Here is a 22,639-nt window from a genome sequence, read left to right as displayed (position 1 = left end):
CGTATTAATTTCACTAAAAGGGCCCGCAGAAAATTCGTTGCCACCCCTGCTGCGCGGCACAAAGAATTTCCTTGAAAAATTTACTAAAAATCACGCAAAAGAATAAATCTATTTTCAATATAAAGTTTGAGCCTCGATGTAGATCATACAATTGGCGCAGTTTGATGAATGACATTTGGATCAGTTTTGAATTCGTCTGCATTATTCGCATGCCACAGTGGGAATCGTCCGTGCGAAATTTTAACCGTCAACTGCTGCCCCTATACATATCGTTAACGGTGAATATGTGAACTAACCTGTTACTCGCTTACCACAGTAAGCATACCGTGCATGCCTAGTTAGTTTACAGTTTTGCCGCTAGTTATGTATATAGCGGCAGCACCTGACGGTAAAGATTTGAAACACGCGGCGGATCGAGTCAGGCTAAATTCTTGTAAAACTACTGAAACTGATGTAATCCGATTAATCACTAATCATTTCCAGAAAGAGTGAATTTATAAATTTTTCAAAGGCTCCAGGAAAATGATAGATACAATTGTCACCAAACTGAGTTATATCCACTTCGATGCGCTTTGCCGCCATTACAAAATAATGACGGGTTACAGAAGACACACGAGCGACCCATACATGCTGCTTGTACCCCACAAAACGCGCTAACTGCAAAATCACGAACAAAAATTTAACACCAGTTCTTTTCTAAGCAAAATCTTTGAGATCAAATTTTATTTGTTTACAGACATATCTGGTAGTTTGTTTTTTTTTTACAATGGTCACATAATATTGATAATAATAATAATAATAATAATAATAATAATAATAATAATAATAATAATAATAATAATAATAATAATTAATGCCATTTTAATAGAAAAATATAGTACATCAAAAATACATAAATATACATTACAAGTAAAACAGTATTTCAGGGTTTTGAACACCGGGCTACCGGTGATAATATACCGGGCTACCGGTAATAATATACCGGGCTACCGGTAATAATATACCGGGCTACCGGTAATAATATACCGGGCTACCGGTGATAATATACCGGGCTACCGGTAATAATATACCGGGCTACCGGTGATAATATACCAGGCTACCGGTAATAATATACCGGGCTACCGGTAATAATATACCGGGCTACCGGTAATAATATACCGGGCTACCGGTAATAATATACCGGGCTACCGGTAATTAATTAAAGCATTGAATTCGCTCGCTTAAGAAATTTTTCAAAATCACTGACCAGAATTTTGAATGGACTGTGATTAAACTTTTAAACAATTTGTCATTCATTTCTTTAGAAAATCAACAGTATTGAAGTTAATCTGTTGCTCATACGTTAACCATCAGAAAACTGACATCCCAGGGGATATTCCAGAATGAGGAGAGGTGGCTCCTGGCTGGGAGAGTAGCACCAACCTGATGAGGGGTGGCTCCAGGCAGGAGGGTGGCTCCAGCCTCGAGGGGAGTGGTTCTGGGCTGAAGAGAGGGTGGCTTCAGGCTGCGAGGAGGGGTGGATCCGGGAAGAGGAGGGGTGGCACCAGGCTAAGGAAGGGGGCCAAGGAGGAGTAGTTTTTATCCAATGGTTAACTCTCAAATTTTTAGCACAACTGACTCATATTGCAGAAAGCTAATCATTGTTCAGTTTGTTCGGGAGGCCAAATGTCTGTCACTAGTCCATCGGCTGCTAGTCCACCTTCTCCAGCACGGATGGAAAATGTACGACTCTTAGTTCATTGCCGTAATCACAGATGGCGGTGCTATTATCGACGACTATTAATTGGCGAACGAAATTAGATTGGTCGTGGCTGCCGAGCGGAACGACGCGTAGAAATTCGCCCTTCGTTATATCCCATAACATTATACAACCCTGAAACAACAAAACAACGCGTATTTCACCAAAACAGTCCTTTCTCTGAAACTAAGGCTAAACAAAAATGATACCTTGTTTCTCCGCAGCGGCCAGGTCATTTTTGTAAAATATGATAAAATTTATAAACAGTTCATTTCTATAGCGGCAAGGCATCAATTTTTTTTAGCCTAATAATCTTACAGTTCAACAATTCGGCGCCAATGGGGTACCGGCACCGCTACAACTGTGGCAATCGAGGATTCCACCAGGTGTCGCTAGTAGTTCGTTGGTCGTCCGTATTCGATTGCCTTCTACATTTCAATTCAAACTGAATGAACTTTTCTCTTAAATGAATCAATTATTTATGAAAACTTAACCGATTTCTGGGTAGAAGAATCAAAGTATTTCATATTTGGTGGGTCCTGTGATAGTACATGGATTCGGAAGTCTAAAAGTTCAGTTCAAAGTTCATTGAAAATGAACTAATTTTGACAACAAACAACCTACTGCTCGTCACGCCATCTGGCAGGATAGCTGGTTTTGCGGGTACCCCATTGTAACGAAGAGTTTACTATATTCCACAAAGTCTAGAGAAGGAGTCCACTTAACAAACTCTCAGAACCCGGCCTTACCTGTCCTGAGCTGACTAACAGATTGCTAGTGAGCATCGCTAAACTACTGCACGAACCAGGATCCTAGAAAATATACACAAATACACAATTGAAAAACAATATAGGATTCCACTAGGTGTCGCTAGTGTGCAGTAGGACATCAACTACTGCAGCAATAGATGATTCCACTTGTGGCAAGTGAGGATCCACCAGGTGTCGCTAGAGTGTAGTAGGACATCAACTACTACTGAAGCAATAGAGAATTCCACTTGTGGCCAGTGAGGATCCACCAGGTGTCGCTAGAGTGTAATAGGACATCAACTACTGCAGCAATAGAGGATTCCACTTGTGGCCAGTGAGGATCCACCAGGTGTTGCTAGAGTGTAATAGGACATCAACTACTGCAGCAATAGAGGATTCCACTAGTGGCAAGTGAGGTGTATTAATGCGCCATCTAGTGGGTCGTATTAAACTTACAAGTCGTATGGAATGTAGCAGCGTTCCGCGGCATCGCTCCCAGATACACAGACGGTCGTCCTGCGCGGAGCTGATCACGAACATCGGAGTACACGTTACTGCCGTAACCGCCCCCTGGTGGCTGTCGAGTTTATGAACACACGCTCCGGTCAGTAGATCCCACAGACGTACGGAGCCATCCTCGCAGCCACTCGCCGCAGCTAACGGCGCCACCTACAGGAGAATAATAGATGTTTATTGTAACTTGTATCACCCAATGACATCACTGATTTCCCCCTATTATATCACTTATCACCCGTAGCTGAACCATTTGATATTTGTTATTCCCCCTACGATATCATTGATTTCCTCTATGATATCACAGTTGCTATGATAATCCTTATTTCCCCCTATGACATCACTCTTTACGTCTACAACAAGATACGTGTAAATACATTGAAACTTGCCTTGTCTAGGAACAGGGCCGTCACGCTGCCGACATGTCCGTGTAACGTAAACAAACACAACATATCCTCAAAACGATACACCTGAAATATATATATATATATCATCTAATCCAAACTAACCACACCAGAGACTTCCCGATATCTCAGTCTTAGTTTGCATCAAAAAGGACAACAATTTGATATAAATATTACTGTGGTTTAATTGAAGATCAACGAAAGATTTCTAAGTCGAGTCCTAAAAAACAGATTCGCCACTTGTCACCCATTTACAAATTCCCCGAGTATTCCCTGATTTTCCCATGCGTGATTACACAAAATTCCCTTTGAGTGAATCAGAGAAATTACAATTCATTCACTTTTCAGTAAATCACTTACTGATCAAGAAACGCGTGGTCAATAACAACATCCAAATTCCCCGAGCTTTCCAGGTTTTGTGGTAAAATTTGTCATATTCCCTGATTTTTTCTTGTTTTTTTTCTGATTCCCCGAGAAAATACTCTAAAATAGTAGCCAGGGACCAGTCGCACAGTCGTGATTTAAGTCCAAAAGTGGTCTTAAATTTTAAGACTTGTCTAAAGTTGTTAGATTGGCTATAGAATTAAGTTGGTCTTAGACTGGACCTTGACTATGCAACCGGCCCCAGGTCCGCACGTTGAAATTATACCTTTAAAGTATGATCGTGACTAGCTGAGACAACACGTCCTCCCTCGCTCAGTATAACACTGATCGGCTGCTGATGAGCTCGGATTGATACGACTAACGAACAATGGATGATATCGTTCCAGTTGAACACGCCCGATCCGGTACGAACGTGACCGCTGCCCGCTCGGAAATGTCCTGCAATTTAAAACGGTTTATCGGATTTAGAGAGAGGGAGTAAACCAGTTAAACCGTAGATTTAGGATTTACCCCTACGGGTAACTTTGGTACCCAGTCTATAAAACCAGGCCTAGGTTAAGGATTTATCCCTAGGGATAACTTTGATACTGAGTCTATAAAACCAGGCCCAGGTTAAGGATTAATCCCCAGTGATAACTTTGATACCCAGTCTATAAAACCGGGCTCAGGCTAAGGATTTATCCCTAGGGATAACTTTGCTACCCAGACTATAAAACCAGGTCCAGGTTAAGGATTTATCCCTAGGGAAAACTTTGATACCCAGTCTATAAAACCAGGTCCCCATTAAGGATTTATCCCTAGGGGTAACTTTGATACCCAGTCTATAAAACCAGGTCCAGGTTAAGGATTTATCCCTAGTGATAACTTTGATACCCAGTCTATAAAACCAGGTCAAGGTTAAGGATTTATCCCTAGGGATCACTTTGATACCTAGTCTATAAAACCAGGTCAAGGTTAAGGATTTATCCCAATAGATAACTCTGATATTTGAAACCAGGGATAGCCCTAAAAGAAGGATATCGAACATACCGCGGTTGTGTAATTTTGATGGTTTTTCGGTGGGATTATTTCCCGGAATCGGAGTCGTACAGAACGTTTCTAACTCGAGGAAATCGATTGTTCCGTTTAAACGAGCGATGATTACTCGATTGGAGATGAAACAGATTCCGGTGACTCCAGCGTTCACTCCAGCGACGTTCACTCCACCGTCTGCTCCTGACGTGTTACTGTTATACATACACTTCAACATTCCGGTCAACGCATCCCAGAACTATCAACATAACAACAATCATTAAATAATTTACTACATTTGTTTTTTAACTATATTTTCTTTTTGGACGGACTATAACTGGTAGTTGATTTCTAGAAATGCCTATAGATCAAATCGCTAACAGACATTTTGATGATGTCATAGGGGGATTCATCAGGGCAGACATCTTTTCTAGAAGGTTCTATAGATCAAATCACTAGTAGACAATATGATGATGTCATAGGTTGATTTATGGAGGCAGACATCTTTTCTAGAAGTGTCTATAGACCAAATCACTAGTAGATAATTTGATGATGTCATAGGGTGATTTATGGAGGCAGACATCTTTTCTAGAAGTGTCTAGCTATAGATCAAATCACTAGTAAACAATTTGATGATGTCATAGGAGCAATAATGAAGGCAGACATGTTGCTCACCTCGATGCGACCGTTGCTACAGCCGGCTATAATCAGATTATCCTTACACGTCAAACACCAGATAGGTGGCGCTTGATCTCCGAGGAAGTGTTGTTCATGAACGGTAGCATCGTAGTGAATCGTTGACGTCTGGTCTCCTAAAAAATCAGAAAAAAAATTCAAATTCATTTCTTCATCTTTTTCTTCTTCAATTACGAAATTGAAATCATTTTTTTTTTCTATTTGTTACCGAAACTGAGACTGCGTGAATGAGGTTGATTTGTTTGACCTCCGCCGCCTCCGCCGACACCGGTCTCCATTGTTGACCGTTCCCGTAGCAACTCCTCATGTTGCCGGCGAATCATCCGATCCTCGACGGAATTCCGGTGCTCGCGATAATAATCGCGAACGGCTCCGAAATCGAATGAGTCAGTCGAGTCTCTGTCGTCGCCACCTGGTGGCACTGATTTACACCGCGACGATGGCGGCGAGACGTCGCGCCGATTACGCGCCAATGCCGTGAAGTTTGTTTCGATCATCGGCGTCAAATCCGGCCACGATTCGAATCGTCGATGTCCTTTACGCCCGGAGGCCATTTTGTTTTTGTTGTTAGTTTGATCATCGTTATCACTAGGTGGCGTTGTTTTCTCGGCGTAGTAGTCATTGTTGCCGTGGTACTCGGCGTAGAGGTCGGCGTCGCTGTCGTCCATATTGCGACCCGAACACGGGTACCGTGCCAAATCTAATGACGCGCTGGAAAAATATCAACCAATCAGAATATAGTTAATATCAACCAATCAGAATAAAGTTTGCATCAACCAATTAGAATATAGTAAATATCAACCAATCAGAATATAGTAAATATCAACCCATCACAATATAGTTTACATGAACCAATCAGAATAAAGTTTACATGAACCAATCAGAATATAGTAAATATCAACCAATCAGAATATAGTAAATATCAACCAATCAGAATACAGTTAATATCAACCAATCAGTTGAGGGGTTAGGTCTACCTTTTTCTATGTACAGCAGTAAGGCATTCCCCTGATGTATTGTCCCACACACGTATCTGACCAGCTAGACATGAACTAATAACCAGCGGACCGTCACTCGCCAGACATTCAACCTCCTGACAAAACAAACAAATACCATTTCACCACTACAAATCAGGGACTGCTGTTGCTGAAAAGTTGGTTTGAAGATAACCGGCGGATAAATACCACTGTAACAATAAACCTTTAATTGTCACCGCGTCAACTAACCACTGGTTTAAACTATAACCAACAATTCAGCTAACACAGCCCCAGAATCAAAATAATCACTTTGAAATGATGTCGAAAATCTTTTCTACTTTCACAAAAACACTTTTCCTCTTCCAACAGTGAACTATTTGATTCTAGGTTTATAACACATCCTGTATTTAGTGTTACCTGTTCGTGTCCGCACAGAAACAGCGGAACCGTTTCGCGAATCTGTTTCACGTAGTACAGCGATCGACGACGTTTCGGACGCCGTCGCCACGACGACCGCCACTTGGCGTAGTTACGAGAGCACATACACCGGTACATCGTCATGACGATGTAAACGATGAATAAAGCGCTCGCGATCGCCAAGGCGACCGTGATGATAAACTCTTTCGACGATTTTGGATATTGCGTCAGTTTTTTTGCGTGCAGCATCAAATTCTGCGAATACGGATCCAGTTTCGAGAACGGTATTTGATACGCGGAGGCGTGCTCCGCCGACCTTGAGTAGAGTTTTCGTTGCTCGGCGATTTGTTCGGCTATTTCATGTTCGGCCGGATGACGCAGTGAGATCGCTTCAGACGGATCAATAACGGCCGATAGGTGCATCGTGGGTAAAATACTGATATATCTGAAATAATGAGAAAAATTCAAAAATTCATAATTCAAGAAAGAGAGGGAGTTCCACAGTTCCGGACTCTGTTCCACAGTTCTGGACTCAGATCCACAGTTGTGGACTCAGATCCACAGTTCTGGACTCAGTTCCACAGTTCAGGACTCAGTTCCACAGTTCTGGACTCAGATCCACAGTTCTGGACCCAGATCCACAGTTCTGGACTCAGATCCACAGTTCAGGACTCAGTTCCACAGTTCTGGACTCAGATCCACAGTTCTGGACCCAGATCCACAGTTCTGGACTCAGTTCCACAGTTCTGGACTCAGATCCACAGTTCTGGACTCAGATCAACAGTTCTGGACTCAGTTCCACAGTTCTGGACTCAGTTCCACAGTTCTGGACTCAGTTCCACAGTTCTGGACTCAGATCAACAGTTCTGGACTCAGATCCACAGTTCTGGACTCAGTTCCACAGTTCAGGTTCCAGTTCCACAGTTCTGGACTCAGATCAACAGTTCTGGACTCAGATCCACAGTTCTGGACTCAGATCCACAGTTCTGGACTCAGTTCCACAGTTCTGGACTCAGATCCACAGTTCTGGACTGAGATCCACAATTCTGGACTCAGTTCCACAGTTCTGGACTCAGTTCCACAGTTCTGGACTCAGTTCCACAGTTCTGGACTCAGATCCACAGTTCTGGACCCAGATCCACAGTTCTGGACTCAGATCCACAGTTCTGGACTCAGTTCCACAGTTCTGGACTCAGATCCACAGTTCTGGACTGAGATCCACAGTTCTGGACTCAGATCCACAGTTCTGGACCCAGCACCACAGTTCTGGACTGAGATCCACAATTCTGGACTCAGATCAACAGTTCTGGACTCAGTTCCACAGTTCTGGACACAGTTCCACAGTTCTGGACTGAGATCCACAATTCTGGACTCAGATCAACAGTTCTGGACTCAGTTCCACAGTTCTGGACTCAGTTCCACAGTTCTGGACTCAGATCCACAGTTCTGGACTGAGATCCACAGTTCTGGACTCAGATCCACAGTTCTGGACCCAGCACCACAGTTCTGGACCCAGTTCCACAGTTCTGGACTCAGATCCACAGTTCTGGACTGAGATCCACAATTCTGGACCCAGCACCACAGTTCTGGACTGAGATCCACAATTCTGGACTCAGATCAACAGTTCTGGACTCAGTTCCACAGTTCTGGACACAGTTCCACAGTTCTGGACTGAGATCCACAATTCTGGACTCAGGTCGAACTGGATCCAAGAGAGTTAAGGGTGAGAGGTCTACTGATAATGATCAGGTCTAGTGGCTCAAGTCTACGGTTAATCGTAAATATCCTTACTGTTCAATACTCCCCGAACCACAATTAGTAGTTCCATACATTTATGTGAACTATTTCTCCTCTAATGCGTAGTTGAAATCATCATCGTCCATGATTTGTTCTGATGGCTTACAGGAATTAAAATGTCCACATCCAAATACCCCAAGGCAAAACAAACCCCCACAAACCTCCCTTAACCCTACCCACTCGACCTCAGATGTCTTAAATGGACAGCCTATGACTAATTTCATATGCGAAATCAGTTCCCCAAATGAAATTCCTTATAGAAACCTCCGAAATAAATGCACAGCAGTTTAGTACAGCAGCAGTCGAGTACTGGCGGTGTCTGATGAGGGTTTATATACCACATCATATACAGTCGGGTCTCGACCCAAATAACTAACTCTGTAGAGATCAATAACAAGTGAATATAGCAGCAGCAGCAGCAGCAGCACACAAAACCAGCAAAGAGAAAGAGAGAGAGAGAGACATAGGATTTTACAATGCTGAATCAAGGTACTGTTTTTCGTAATGTATTTCATCTCAAATCATTGATGTTTAAAGGTGTTTTTCACAATTAGGTTAACAACTGCCTCGACAAAAACACTCGTCAATATTCCTCAATAGTCTCAACAGTCTCTACACGTAAGGTAGTGTAGCACTATCTAAACAAACGACCAGAGAGTACATTTAACCCCCTACCTCCTCAACACGCACAGATAATGATATTTGAACTGTTGATTTTTGATCCATCAATATAAACTTGGATCCACAACGTACAACTAAATTCACAAATGTACACTTGGATCTGGAACAGTAGACCTGGATCCACAACAGCGGAACTGGATCCATAACAGCGGAACTGTATCCACAACAGTGGAACTGTATCCACAACAGTGGAACTGGATCCGATCCACAAATGTACAACTGAATCAATTTTCAATCCGATTATTTTTAAATGATTTATCGTTGAACAGAGATGGATTTCGAGCAGTTGATCGAAGATGAAGACATGAAATCCTCATCGCCCCCGGTAACCGCGAGCATCCCGGCGAACTGCGAAATCATCGAGGAATCTTTGACGAAACACAACATGGCCGAAACACGATATCGTAAACGAGCGAAGATCATTTCGATCGTTTTATTCGTCGTGATCGGGTTGATTCTGATCGTCGATATCATACGACTTCACGAAGCGATCAAATTCTACAACCAGGTGGCGTTTACGTGTTTCTGGGAAATACCGACCGGCGTTCTGACCGCCGCATTCGCTCTCGCCGCCTCCATTAACCCGCGTAGATGTTACGTGATCACGTGTCTGGTGATGGCGATCATCACCGCGATCATCACCGGCATCCAGATTGTACTGTTTTCACATTTAGTGATATTTCTATCCGCTTATGAGAGTCGTGATCGAACCAGTCAACTGATATCATTAGCCACCGGCATCGTGCATTTTATCTTCAGCGTTGTCTTACTCATCGCCAGCATCGTCATGGCCGCGTTCGGATGCGGCGCCACCTGTTGTCGACCGAAAACGCAAGTTACGCAAGTCATCTACGTCGGCGAACAACACACGAACACAAATTCCACCGCAGCGGAGTGAATGACCCACCTGGTCTATCTCTAAAACTGGATTAACCAGTTTCAGTGCCGACTAATTAATACCCGACAGTGCTGGGGATAACTTAAAAAGATTTCACCTCAGTGTATTCTATAACGGGCAAACTGCTTCAATGTGTCTACACCGCGGTGCGGTGTATCGTTAGTTACAGATATTTGACTATGTTTAACAGGTGCTGCCATCTTTCAATAGAGGTAAAAACTAATTAATAAATACAACAATATGTCGCGATGTACTAGCTAAGTCCATCACTGATTTATACACCGCATCGTGGTGTAGATACACTATAAAATCTGTTAAAATCCGTTTCCTTAAAAATGAAAACTTTGTAAATATTTTCTGTCCTTTAAACTTCATCATTGTTATAAACACTTTTTTTTTTAACAAATGAAATCTATAGCTAAAGATGATCGACAAATATTTTCATAAATAAACAAACTTGAATTACGACATTGTTGTTTTTATGGGCTGTTTTAAAAACTCTGAAGTGATCCACAATAAACCAGTTTTATTACTAACTATTCAGTTCGGATTCCTCGTAAACCGAACAGAGGCCGAGATCCACGGCTTAGGATCTTAGGAAATTTTCTGAAAAAACAAATCAATAAAAAAAGTTTATTCGGGCAATGATTCGAATAAGCCTTTTCTAGAAAATATCGACTGATTTTTTTCGCCAACATTTCTGCCCCTTTTAGACCACTTGGAGCAGTCGGACTGGTTCTAGAAGAGTTAAGGGGAAGAGGTCTACCGGTCCGAATCTGGCTGAAGTCTACTGTATCGTAAACAGGCGGTTTTAAAACCTCATTCATATTGTAAAACCATTCGGCAACCGTCCTCGCTCGCGACTCCCATCGCGTCAACAAGGTCAACTTTTATTCCGAATGAAAACATTTCCTGAAACCGTTAGAATTTTCTCTGTAGCCGATGATAACGTTTACGGATGTTGTCGATAGCGTTGTGTAATTCATCGCCTCTCGGTATAACTGCAGCATATTCAAATGGTACCGTGTACGTTTGTGTACTTTGTCTAATGAGGGTAAAAAATAACCTACGCACAGTCTCGTCCGCGTCTGACCCAAATAACTACGGCAGAAGAGAAAGTAGAACACAAGCGGAAATCAACAACGACAGTACTGACTACTACTATACCAGCATCGGCATCAGCAGCAGCAGCAGCAGCAGCTACACAGTACCTGCGAGATATAGAATACGTAGGATTCTACAATGCTGAATCAAGGTACAGTCAAACCCGCTTTATTCGGATCACTCGGGACCGCTAAAATTATGTGAAATCCGAATTAAATAGATAGCAATTTACCATGCTTCTACCATTGAAAATGACGACGATGAGTGTTGCACTTCAGATCGAAACAAAATATCAATTTTATTGTACGTATTATTACATTGTATCATGAATAAACCATACGCCATCGCAATATAAACAGTCTCGGTCTTTTTTCACAAAGAAGGCAGAAATCAACGTCTGCTTAGCGCGTTTCGGGACGTCCCGTTGATGAAAGTTCTCACATTTCCGAGAGAAAACCGATACTCCATCGACGAATTTCTCGTCGGTAGACTTGGCCAGTGCAAATCTGTTTCGAACATCCAAAGCCCCGTGAACGTTGGTGACTGTCGGGTTGGGCTTACGGCCTGCTATCGCAACAATCAATACCGTTAGCCTATTTTAATAGACCGTTGCCTGATCATATACTGTATATTGCGACGCGTAACGCGGCACATCGCTATGACTATCGAGCGTGGATTGCATCACGTCGCGTCGCACGGCACTGTCGCCGTGCTCTATTCGATATCAAAATTTATCATCCGAATGAAAGTGGTAAGATTTCGACGGATATGAACAAACGGGTCTCGAAAATTCAAATTCGGAATAGTCGAAAATCCGAATAATACAAACCGAATTAAGTGACATTTTTGTAAGGTATTATAACAAGAAACTGAAGGGACTTTTAAAAATCATCCGAGATACGTCGAAATCCGAGTAAAACCGATCGGAATAAAGCGGGCTGACTGTAATTAAGTTGAACCTCATTATTACATCAGATATAATAAAAAATAGAATTCAGTCTCCAAGTGAGAGATAAATCCAGTTCAACGGTTTTCGATTCCTGAGTCAAATTCGACTCAAATCTTATCAACCAACAATTCGGGAACTGGGTCCGGAAATGTGGAACTGTGTCCACAACTGTGGAACTGGGTCAAGAGATGTGGAACTGCATCCATGATTGTGGAACTGTATCCACAACTGTGCAACTGTATCAACAACTGTGCAACTGTATCCACAACTGTGCAACTGGGTACACAACTGTGCAACTGTATCCACAACTGTGCAACTGGATCCACAACTGTGCAACTGGATCCACAACTGTGCAACTGGATCCACAACTGTGCAACTGGATCCACAACTGTGCAACTGGATCCACAACTGTGCAACTGGGTACATGTTCAAAAACTGTTATCATATTGATTTTCAATCCAATGAAAGTTGAATAATTTATCGTTGAACAGGGATGGATTTCGAGCAGTTGATCGAAGATGAAGACAATGGACAGAAATCCTCATCGCCCCCGGTAACCGCGAGCGTCCCGGCGAACTGCGAAATCATCGAGGAATCTTTGACGAAACACAACATGGCCGAAACACGATATCGCAAACGAGCGAAGATCATTTCGATCGTTTTATTCGTCGCGATCGCGTTGATTCTGATCGTCGATATCATACGACTTCACGAAGCGATCACGAATTTCTACAACCAGGTGGCGTTTACGTGTTTCTGGGAAATACCGACCGGCGTTCTGACCGCCGCATTCGCTCTCGCCGCCTCCATTAACCCGCGTAAATGTTACGTGATCACGTGTCTGGTGATGGCGATCATCACCGCGATCATCACCGGCATCTTGTTAGTCCGGTCGATACCGGAGATTGTACTGTTTTCACATTTAGTAAGATTTCTATCCGGTAATGAGAGTCGTGATCGAACCCGTCGACTGATATTAGCCACGGGCATCGTGCGTTTCATCTTCAGCGTCGCCTTATTCGTCGCCAGCATCGTCATGGCCGCGTTCGGATGCGGCGCCACCTGTTGTCGACCGAAAACGCAAGTTACGCAAGTCATCTACGTCGGCGAACAACACACGAACAGGAATTCCACCGCAGCGGAGTGAATGACAAAATATCAGAAAAAACCCGCGGAATTTCCTGATTAAACTCTCACCCCGACTTTAACCCTTTCTCTGCTGACTAATTAATACCCGAAAGTGCAAAAAATTCCACCGCAGCGCATTGAATAAGAGACGTACCGCTATGGCGCGTCTACACCACGGTGCGATGTATCATCAATTACTGATATTTCACTATGTTTGACAGGTGTTGCCATCTTTCTATAGAGATAAGAACTAATTACTAATAACATCGATACTCCGGACAGCTGTCGGAGACTGTGTACTCTTATCATCTACATGTAAATGTCTAGAGGCGTTCCTTGTATTAACCAATAGCCATGCATTATCCGGTCATGTGACCTATGTAACTTGTAACTGTATATAAACCGCAAATAAAGTACAGCTTCTTATACAATTACTACTGGCGTGAACACAACAACTGTAGAACTGGATCCACAACTGTAGAACTGGATCCACAACTGTGGAACTGGTTCCACAACTGTAGAACTGGTTCCACAACTGTGGAACTGGATCCACAACTGTAGAACTGGATCCACAACTGTAGAACTGGTTCCACAACTGTGGAACTGGATCCAGAACTGTAGAACTGGTTCCACAACTGTAGAACTGGATCTTGAACTGTAGAACTGGATCCACAACTGTGCAACTGGATCCATGTTCAAAAACTGTTATCATATTGATTTTCAATCCAATGAAAGTTAATTAATTTATCGTTGAACAGGGATGGATTTCGAGCAGTTGATCGAAGATGAAGACAATGGACGGAAATCCTCATCGCCCCCGGTAACCGCGAGCGTCCCGGCGAACTGCGAAATCATCGAGGAATCTTTGACGAAACACAACGTGGCCGAAACACGATATCGTAAACGAGCGAAGATCATTTCAATCGTTTTATTCGTCGCAATCGCGTTGATTCTGATCGTCGATATCATACGTCTGTACAAAATTCTCACCCGCCGCTCGCATAACTATCTTCCAGAGGCGACAGCGATGTGTTTCTGGGAAATACCGATCGGCGTTCTGACCGCCGCATTCGCTCTCGCCGCCTCCATTAACCCGCGTAAATGTTACGTGATCACGTGTCTGGTGATGGCGATCATCACCGCGATCATCACCGGCATCCTGTTGGTCTTTTCGATAGTGGAGGTGTTCGTGTATTGGAACCTTTCTGATACAAGTTACCTGAGACGAAATGAAGCCAACCCATTGATTTCACTCGCCGCCGCGCGTTTGGTCTTTGGCGTCGTCCTATTCGTCGCTAGTGTCGTCATGGCCGCGTTCGGATGCGGCGCCACCTGTTGTCGACCGAAAACGCAAGTTGCGCAAGTCATCTACGTCGGCGAACAACACAAGAACACGAATTCCACGGTTGAATGAACTATAAGACTATCGAACCCGAGCGCATTGCCTGCACTAACTCTCACCCTGGCTTAACCATCCTGAATAAAAGCTAATTCCAGGACCACAGTTGTGAGTTAGAGTTAATCCTGAACTCAGGATCCAGTTCTACAGTTGTGAGTTAGAGTTAACTCAGAACTGAGGATCCAGTTCTACAGTTGTGAGTTAGAGTTAACCCTGAACTGAGGATCTAGTTTTACAGTTGTGAGTTAGAGTTAACTCTGAACTGAGGATCCAGTTCTACAGTTGTGAGTTAGAGTTAACCCTGAACTCAGGATCCAGTTCTACAGTTGTGAGTTAGAGTTAACTCAGAACTGAGGATCCAGTTCTACAGTTGTGAGTTAGAGTTAACCCTGAACTCGGGATCCAGTTGGACAGCGGTTGTGAGTTAGAGTTAACCCTGAACTCGGGATCCAGTTGGACAGCGGTTGTGAGTTAGAGTTAACCCTGAACTCGGGATCCAGTTGGACAGCGGTTGTGAGTTAGAGTTAACCCTGAACTCGGGATCCAGTTGGACAGCGGTTGTGAGTTAGAGTTAACCCTGAACTCGGGATCCAGTTGGACAGCGGTTGTGAGTTAGAGTTAACCCTGAACTCGGGATCCAGTTGGACAGCGGTTGTGAGTTAGAGTTAACCCTGAACTCGGGATCCAGTTGGACAGCGGTTGTGAGTTAGAGTTAACCCTGAACTCGGGATCCAGTTGGACAGCGGTTGTGAGTTAGAGTAAACCCCGAACTCGGGACCCAGTTCCACAGTTGTGAGTAAGAATCAGTTCATTTTCAAATGTTTTATCTGTATAAAGTCTTACTGTATAAAATCTTAACTCACATCTGTGGATCTGGGTCCAGATAATCGAAAACAAACTCCTACCTGCTTAACAATGATATGTTATAAAATGAGAACAGCGTCGGCCAGTGAGCGTACGACAATTTCTTCCACGACTGCAAACTATCCGGCGCCAAAAACGATTTCGAAACGTGCGAATCGGAAGCCTTCGACGCGGTTGCCGACGACGACGACGACGAGTCTTTATTGTTGTAAATGTCGATGTTGTCGGGCGCGTAGTCGTAGAGATAACTCGAGCGATTGAACGTCACTTGAATGACCTGATCGACAAGACCGGTGTTATACAAGATCAAACCGATCCATACTATAGTGCAAATCTAGGAAAAAAAAATATCACCTTTCTTTTCAAATTATGCGAAATAAAATTTCTTAATTCTCAGAATCGATTATTCCACCAGATGGCACCAATGGGATGTTGTCTTTAATGACGTGATTAAGATATCGGGTAATATAAGTTCGACTACAATTGATTCCGGTTCGGTTAACATTGTTTCTATGAGATATCTCATTGAATCAATGGCGAGATATCCACAATCAATGGTAACAGATCTAAAACAGTGATATGATATCTACGAGGCAACATTCAAGATTTCAGAACTATGAGATATCTTAAAAGCAATGGTGGCAGAACCAGAACCTATAAGAGATACAGTTGACATTACGATACCATTGATTCTGATTCGGTCAACATTGATTCTATAAGATATCCCATTGAATCAATGTTAACAGATCCAGAATCAATGGCAGCAGATCCAGAACAGTGAAATATCTGTTAAAGGCAATATCTAAGGACTCCACACTCCGAGATATCTCAAAAGCAAGCATTGGCGGAACCAGAGTTACGAGATACCTCTAGAGAATAACGTACCATGAGCATGCGTTGAGCGACGCGAGTACTCGCGAGGAAGTAGATCAATCTCAAACGTTTCGGGACGTTATTCGCCGTCTGCGACACGCGACGAGATCGATGATCTTTCTCTTCTACCAATGTGGCGCCCCCTGCAGCAGACGACGTCTGTAAGCGGAACTAAATATCATCAACAACAGCACCCTCTAGTGATAGATGATAGAACTGATTATTTTATAGGAAATTTTACCGTTAAACTCGGGTGCGACTTGACTCGTTTCATGCCACCCGTCTGCTGCTGCTGGTGACCTTCGAGACAACTCATTACCGGACAGTGTTGAATAAACGGCTGAGGATGAGGTGAATCCGCCTCTGGCAGCGTAACGCCCTTCTTATGCAAATCGGACAACTGGAATATAATTAACATGATTGAATATGATTAGGTCAACAAATTAGAAAATCTTGAACATGGATTTCCAGGGGCAGATCCAGGGGGACTAAATGAGACTTGTACATGTTCATCAAATTTGCCCTTCCTTTTGTCAACAAAGATAATTGGCGCATTTCAGTGCGGTTGTGCCCCTAAAATTGATTTTTGTGACATCAAAGTTCCCATTTGGGATGGGACAAGTCCTTCAATGGTTCCGCCCCTGGAAAGTTAACTCAAAGTTTAAATGGCAAATCATAAATGCTCGCTTACCTCCATTCTACGAATGTCGATCGACAAAACGGTCACGAAGAAAACCATTTGTAGGAAAAAATCGGATAGAAGTCCGACGCAAGCGAATAGAACAAACTCCTAACAGAAGAGAATGATAAAATAGATCTAGATTCAAAGTGTAACTTCAGCTTATTACATACAACAGTTAATTCATTGATGTGCAATTTATGATAAATTACATAGAATTGTAAACACTTTAATGTGTAATTCGACACAAATTACATACAATCAATTAATTCAGGGATGTGTAATTTATGATAAATTACACGGGCGTACCTGTATCGCCGGGACGAACGTAAAGAATCCGAACAACAAAATCAGTAATTCAATGAGGATGTTCTTCGTTATCGACCAGCCTTCTCGACTTAACCCTAGAAACATCGAAATAATCATATTACGATAATCAATCAGAATTTCTTCGATGATTTCGGGGATCTGATGAATCGGAAGTTGAGGTTGTTATTTTTTGTACCTTGAGCGATGCGATATTTGACGTCTAAATGAACAGGAGTCGAAACGACGGATTTCGTTAACACCAGAATATTCTCCAGACCAATAATTACAATTAGATACGGGAAGATTTCAAATATCTCACTGAAACAGAAACCAAAACCGCATAAATCCCCCTATGACATCATCAAATTGCCCCCTAGTGGTTTGATCTATAGGCCTATAGACACTTCCAGAAAAGATGTCTGCCCCCACAAATCCTCCTATGACATCATCAAAATACCTACTAGTGATTTGATCTAGAGACACTTCTAGAAACGATGTCTGCCTCCATAAATCCTTCTATGACATCATCATAATACCTACTAGTGATTTGATCTATAGACACTTCTAGAAAAGATGTCTGCCTCCATAAATCCCCCTATGACATCATCATTATACCTACTAGTGATTTGATCTATAGACACCTCTAGAAAAGATGTCTGCCTCCATAAATCCCCTATGACATCATCATTATACCTACTAGTGATTTGATCTATAGACACTTCTAGAAAAGATGTCTGCCTCCATAAATCCCCCTATGACATCATCAAATTGTCTACTAGTGATTAGATCTATAGACACTTCTAGAAAATATGTCTGCCTCTATAAGTTCCCCTATGACATCATCAGATTGGCTTACCTGCCAAGTAGAGATGGTTGAAGGCCGAAGAATGTACAAACACTGATTGACATCAGTAATGAAGCAACGACTGTCGCTACAGCACTCAACGCTAGCCCCCATTTAGACTTAACCATCTCGATTTTACCTAAAAAACAAATATTTACAGAAAATAATCTCCCCCGAACCTAGAGGTTAGTCATTTGTCAGATTCAGATAGTTTACTTTGAGTGCGACGAAAAGGATTTTCAGAAGAGGCGAGAAAGAATTTCTTCGACAAAAAAAATATTTTCAAATGAAAATAGAGACTATGAAAACAAAATTGAAAATTTCCAAAAAAATATACTTTCTTAACAAAAATATAGCTAAAAAATATAAGAATTTGTCAAAAATTTAAGAAAACGAAGAGAGAAAAAATTCTCAAAAGAACATTTTTCGAATACTTACGAACTGAGAAATAGATGTATAAGAACAGTACGAGATACGTGACTAGTAACAGAGTATATTCGACGAAATAGTTGATATCTTTATAGTAAACGTGAACGATATCGTCGTCCGCCGTTTTATTATCGACCGACTCCAACGAGTAAACTCCATCTGCCGTTAATTTCTCCCGTAGCGCTTCTTGAAATCTGAAATAACGAACGAGAACGTCGTCGAAATTACCAATAATTCTATTCACGATTTTTCGATCAGGTCCAGAATCAAGAGTCCCATTGGCAAAAATTTCGAGGCCAAGATTTACTGTGATACACTTTTTAACCCTTACACCGTCGAAGACACCAATATTTGACATAGTTCACCGCACAATTGATAGATGGCGCCTTGGTCACCGCATTCATTAAGACCAGCTTAGATGTATATAGATCCCTCCAATAGTATATATAGTATTGTAAATAGTTGATGTATATATATTTTGTTACGTTTTAATTCTCTAAATTTTAATCACTTCAGTGTTGTTTTGTAAATACTTGTATATACATGTGTAATAGTTTTCCTCCATATACCATGGAAATGGTTGGAGTGTAAATAAAATCGTAATCGTAATCATGGCTATCCTAAGATTGATAGAAGCGAGGAAAATTTATTCCGAGTCGAGCTACTCACCGAGGGTCGTACGTTTTCAGAACGAGGGTCACCGCGAAATTGATAATTCGTTGTCGATTGCGTAGGAAATATCGCGGCACACCGGTGTTCTTCCACGGCACACCGAATACGACGTCTTTCAACAACGGGCAACTGTTCAACGACGTCCAAACGGCGCGAGAGATCGTCTTTAAAATCTCACCGTCAAACTGAAAACTGAGAGCGTAAATATAACGATTAGACCAGACGGCGACCGAGTTAACTTCAATAGCTGATTAACCCTTTCAGTGCTGACTAATTAATACCCTATAGGGCTGAAGATAATTTGAAAATTTTGAAAAATTCCACCCTAGTGTGTTGAATAACGGGAATACCACTATAGTGAGTCTACACCGCTGCACGGTGTATCGTTAGTTGCTAGTATTTCACTATGTTTGACAGGTGCTGCCATCTTTCAATAGAGATGATTACTAATTACATCAATACACCGCAGTGCGATGTACTAGCAAAATCCATCACTGTAGACGCACTGAAAGGGTTAAGATATGCCTTATAATCAGCTGTTTTTAAAGTTCAGTCCCACGGTAAACCCTTCAGACACGTAAGACCAGGCCAATTCTGAAGAGATCAATGAAGATAGGACTGGGCTAAGATGAATTCAGTTCAACTCCACAAGACCAGGATAAGTTCATTTTAGTGGTAGGGAGGGAGTTGAAACTGAAGATAAGATCAGGATAAGCTGATATTGGTCCAATTCCAAAGTTGAAAATTAAGGTGAGACCAGGATATGTTCATTTTAGTGGTAGGGAGGGAGGGAGTTTAATCTTAAGATAAGACCAGGATAAGTTGATCTAGATTTAAACCTAACGTACGTCTGTCGGTTCCTCTGCCACAGACCGGCCGGTGACACGATCAAACAGTCGTATTCCGGTAAAACATCTTTAACTCCGGATTCGGGAAGAGTCTCCTCAACGCGGAAGCACAAATCAGAAATACCCAACATTTTACCATCGACACTTCTAGAAATTAAACAAAAATTCTCAAATTTTACCACCATATTTCTATAAAAACGATTTTTCTGAATTCAATACTCAGTTGACTTATTAATTCGAAAAATGTGCGTCCTATTTTTAGTGTTACCCGTTAGCGACAAACTGGACTTCGTTGACAGCGTTGACGATATCGAACACTTTCATCAGCGGAGCACGAAACGCGTCTGTCGGTATCAGGTCGTACGGGTGCCACGGCGACACGGCCATCTTGAATTCGATCTGTTGGATGTAGCTGAGCGGCGCGTGTACATACTGCAGGAAACAAAAATTTAAGTTATTTTTTTGTAAAACGCCTCCTGGTGGGAAAACCGTGCGATTAAGTAAATAAATTACATTCAATTACCAATAGACGAATCAATGGAAGTAATCTATGTAAAAATTACATGTAATTTATCATGAATTACACGTAATTTATCATGAATTACGTATGATTACGAATTTACAGATGTGTAATTTATCATAGAATACACATTCTGCCCAGGCAAAACGATATTTACCCATAACGGTTGTCCGGTCTCGTCGAGGTTGGAGACATCCGCGTCGACCCGGGGCGGCACCGTCGGAGGCTGCGGTATCTTATACCCGGTCACCGGCGTTTTATATTGTAACGGGGCATTGCCGGGCAACGGCAAATACCGTAACGGATAACTAAAAAACAGATTTAAATCCCCCTATGACATCATCAAATTGTTTAGTGATTTGATTTACAGACACTTCTAGAAAAGATGTCTGCCTCCATAAATTCCACTATGACATCATCAAATTGTTTAGTGATTTGATCTACAGACACTTCTAGAAAATATGTCTGCCTCCATAAATCCCCCTATGACATCATCAAATTGTTTAGTGATTTGATCTACAGACACTTCTAGAAAAGATGTCTGCCTCCATGAATCCCCCTATGACATCATCAAATTGTTTAGTGATTTGATATATAGACACTTCTAGAAAAGATGTCTGCCTCCATAAATCCCCTTATGACATCATCAAGTTGTCTAATGATAATTTGATTTTGAGACACTCCTAGAAGTGAAATCTGCCTCCATAAATCCCCTTATGACATCGTCATCAAACTGCTAGAAGGTAATTTGGTGATGTCATAGGGGGATTTATGGAGGATTTTATTAGAATACTCACCAGGCAATGAATACAACAACTAAAACCCATGTAATGATTGAATAAGGATGACTGGCACAGATTAAACCGTGTGTGTAATATAACTGAGCGATCTTTTCTCTAAACTTCTTCATTTCACTGAAACAAACGCCAAGCTGAGGGGGTGAGGGGGTGAGAGGGGCTGCTAGTCACTGCAACATTATTACCTGCAAAAAAATGAAAAGATTTATATCATTGAATCGAATAAACACATCCCAGGTCCAATACTACAGTTCTGGATCCAGTTCCACAGTTGTGAACCCAGTTCCACAGTTCTGAACCGAGTTCCACAGTTCTGGATTCAGTTCCACAGTTCTGAACCGAGTTCCACAGTTCTGAACCGAGTTCCACAGTTCTGAACCCAGTTCCACAGTTCTGGATTCAGTTCCACAGTTCTGAACCCAGTTCCACAGTTCTGAACCCAGTTCCACAGTTCTGGATCCAGTTGAAGTCAGGACCAAATTCCAGTTCTGCGGGGCGGGCTCAGTTCCACAATTCTGGATTCAGTTTCACAGTTCATGATCCAGTTCCACAGTTCTGGATCCAGATCTCCAGTTTTTAAACCTAGACCAATCCCACAGGCCACGGCACAATTTCAGTTTGTAATTGTTCTGGATGTTTCACTTACCCCGGACTGTTTTAACTCATATTCCAGCGATTCTAAATCCCGATTCCCGAGTTATCGAACGTTATCACAAATTCCATTCACTGGAAAACATTTTTAATGTCTACCGGGTTCGCTATCAGCCTCCGGTGAACTTTAAAATCGGTTTTTCGCTCTAATTTCTCAACCCGGAAGTATTTTAGGGGGGTTACGACTGTTGGCAATAATCCAGAGTACGGCCGCAAAGTCAAATTCAAATTTGAAGTTAAATTCAAATTCGAATCGTTTTATTGTCCCCTAGTCGCCCGACCGGGGAAGGTGCACCGGCACAGATTAA

General features: G+C 42.2%; 3 protein-coding genes across 5 annotated transcripts; 2 read left to right on the top strand and 1 right to left on the bottom strand.

Moving 5' to 3' along the window:
* Positions 1-860: 860 nt before the first annotated feature.
* On the bottom strand, positions 861-22,501 carry LOC141911663 (sterol regulatory element-binding protein cleavage-activating protein-like). The gene is made up of 24 exons (XM_074802655.1): positions 22,327-22,501; positions 21,681-21,865; positions 21,041-21,191; positions 20,632-20,795; positions 20,364-20,510; positions 19,513-19,707; positions 18,853-19,037; positions 18,427-18,553; positions 17,767-17,888; positions 17,571-17,665; positions 17,274-17,372; positions 16,824-16,982; positions 16,595-16,741; positions 15,751-16,043; positions 6,890-7,334; positions 6,473-6,588; positions 5,704-6,206; positions 5,475-5,611; positions 4,818-5,058; positions 4,054-4,226; positions 3,390-3,470; positions 2,944-3,156; positions 2,488-2,550; positions 861-1,873 (listed from the first exon to the last, which is right to left on the bottom strand). The coding sequence occupies exons 2-24, from the start codon at positions 21,791-21,793 to the stop codon at positions 1,691-1,693; spliced, it is 4,152 nt and encodes a 1,383-aa protein (XP_074658756.1). The 5' UTR covers positions 21,794-21,865; positions 22,327-22,501; the 3' UTR covers positions 861-1,690.
* On the top strand, positions 9,082-13,908 carry LOC141911664 (uncharacterized). Of its 3 annotated transcripts, none has more exons than XM_074802658.1 (2): positions 9,082-9,175; positions 9,637-10,647. In XM_074802658.1, exons 1-2 carry the CDS (start codon positions 9,163-9,165, stop codon positions 10,263-10,265), a joined length of 642 nt encoding a protein of 213 aa, XP_074658759.1. In that variant the 5' UTR covers positions 9,082-9,162; the 3' UTR covers positions 10,266-10,647. The 3 variants fall into 3 exon arrangements, with proteins under 3 accessions (XP_074658759.1, XP_074658758.1, XP_074658757.1); XM_074802657.1 differs by lacking the exon at positions 9,637-10,647 and adding an exon at positions 12,810-13,908 and having other exon boundaries at positions 9,114-9,175; XM_074802656.1 differs by lacking the exons at positions 9,082-9,175; positions 9,637-10,647 and adding exons at positions 11,381-11,520; positions 12,810-13,908.
* Positions 14,052-15,900, top strand: LOC141911665 (uncharacterized). Its single transcript, XM_074802659.1, has 2 exons — positions 14,052-15,593; positions 15,786-15,900. Exon 1 carries the CDS (start codon positions 14,207-14,209, stop codon positions 14,858-14,860), a length of 654 nt encoding a protein of 217 aa, XP_074658760.1. The 5' UTR covers positions 14,052-14,206; the 3' UTR covers positions 14,861-15,593; positions 15,786-15,900.
* Positions 22,502-22,639: the final 138 nt, after the last annotated feature.

This window comes from Tubulanus polymorphus, chromosome 10 (assembly GCF_964204645.1).
Source record: "Tubulanus polymorphus chromosome 10, tnTubPoly1.2, whole genome shotgun sequence".
Taxonomy (NCBI): Eukaryota; Metazoa; Nemertea; class Palaeonemertea; order Tubulaniformes; family Tubulanidae; genus Tubulanus; species Tubulanus polymorphus.
This window is presented reverse-complemented; position numbering and strand designations above follow the sequence as displayed.

Excerpts from the sequence above, each read along its gene's own strand:
- LOC141911665 (XM_074802659.1), top strand. The coding sequence starts at position 14,207 with ATGGATTTCGAGCAGTTGATCGAAGATGAAGACAATGGACGGAAATCC.
- LOC141911663 (XM_074802655.1), bottom strand. The coding sequence starts at position 21,793 with ATGAAGAAGTTTAGAGAAAAGATCGCTCAGTTATATTACACACACGGT. Across the intron at positions 16,742-16,823 it reads AGTCGCACCCGAGTTTAACG|ACGTCGTCTGCTGCAGGGGG; the intron begins GTAAAATTTCCT and ends TTCCGCTTACAG. Across the intron at positions 6,207-6,472 it reads ACTGCTGTACATAGAAAAAG|CGCGTCATTAGATTTGGCAC; the intron begins GTAGACCTAACC and ends ATATTTTTCCAG.